The sequence below is a fragment of the Buceros rhinoceros genome, unplaced genomic scaffold, assembly GCF_000710305.1.
Source record: "Buceros rhinoceros silvestris isolate BGI_N320 unplaced genomic scaffold, ASM71030v1 scaffold5590, whole genome shotgun sequence".
NCBI classification, from domain to species: Eukaryota; Metazoa; Chordata; class Aves; order Bucerotiformes; family Bucerotidae; genus Buceros; species Buceros rhinoceros.
In genome coordinates, this window is record NW_010388892.1 from 42,392 (window position 1) to 43,359 (window position 968).

General features: G+C 44.3%; 1 protein-coding gene across 1 annotated transcript in view; it reads right to left on the minus strand.

Annotated features, from left to right (window-relative positions):
* Positions 1–590, minus strand: part of LOC104489628 (unconventional myosin-X-like) — a gene marked incomplete at both ends in the record, with an annotated part of 37,406 nt that extends 36,816 nt beyond the window's left edge. Inside the window, one exon of the mRNA XM_010131809.1 lies at positions 474–590. Within this exon, the coding sequence (XP_010130111.1) occupies positions 474–590 (117 nt within the window). The remainder of the gene's footprint in view (positions 1–473) is intronic.
* Between the last annotated feature and the right edge of the window lie 378 nt (positions 591–968).

The window sequence follows — 968 nt, forward strand, 5'->3', positions numbered from 1 at the left end:
TCCTGCTGCACTTACACCGACTGACATGGGGAGCTCCTTACTTCCATATGCCCCTGACCCAAAGGGCTGATGGCAAAAGCTGCTGAAGCAGATGGTGGTGAGCACAACAGCCCTTACGGCAGCATGGCTTGGAAGAAGCACATCCTGGCAGAAAGGGCTGCTTAGTTGGTGGAGCTGTCTCCTTCCTAGGAGCATTTTGCCAATATAATGGTTTTGCTAGGCTGTTAATGCAACTCCTTCAATGATGGCACAAGAAAAACCAAGCAAAGTGAGGTGGGCAGAAAAATGAACAGAAGAAGGAGAACAATCTTCTTTTCTCAACCTTTGTTAGACCTTTGGCGTGGTTTGTAACAGAGCAGGGTCACGCCTCACACAGAATTGCAGCATTTCACTCGATACATTTCCTTTTAACATGGAAGTCATACAAGACCAGGAAATTCAACTTGGCATAGGCTACGTGCAAACTTACTTACCATGCCATAATCTGAGGTGAAGAGCACACTTCCATCGGCACATAAGCCAACAGTGCATGGCTGCAGCTGGTCCTGTTCCCGCAGCCAAACCCTGGCACCCTGCAAAAACCAGAAGACCTCCCGTTAGGAAGAACTGGCACCTACGAATTCTACACACGGGCTGCAAACACCCAAGAAAAGCTGGGGGAAGCTGTGGTACTCGGAGGCTACTTCCAAGCTACAGCTGCTTAAAGTGTTTAAGCAAGTCTTACTTAAACTTTCAGAGAAACTGGTTTTGAGTTTTTTAACATAACGTGAGATGAAGAAAAAACAATTTTAATGAGCTTCATGCGGAAACATCAGTTTTTATAGGAAGTCATGGAAAGATACAAACACACAGAACAGTGGGTTCAACTGTTTAAATATTTTCAAACTTAGACTAGCTGGTCATTAGAAGTCACGCTATAATAATACTAGAAAATGTAAACAAAGCATGTTTGCAATTTCATACACCCA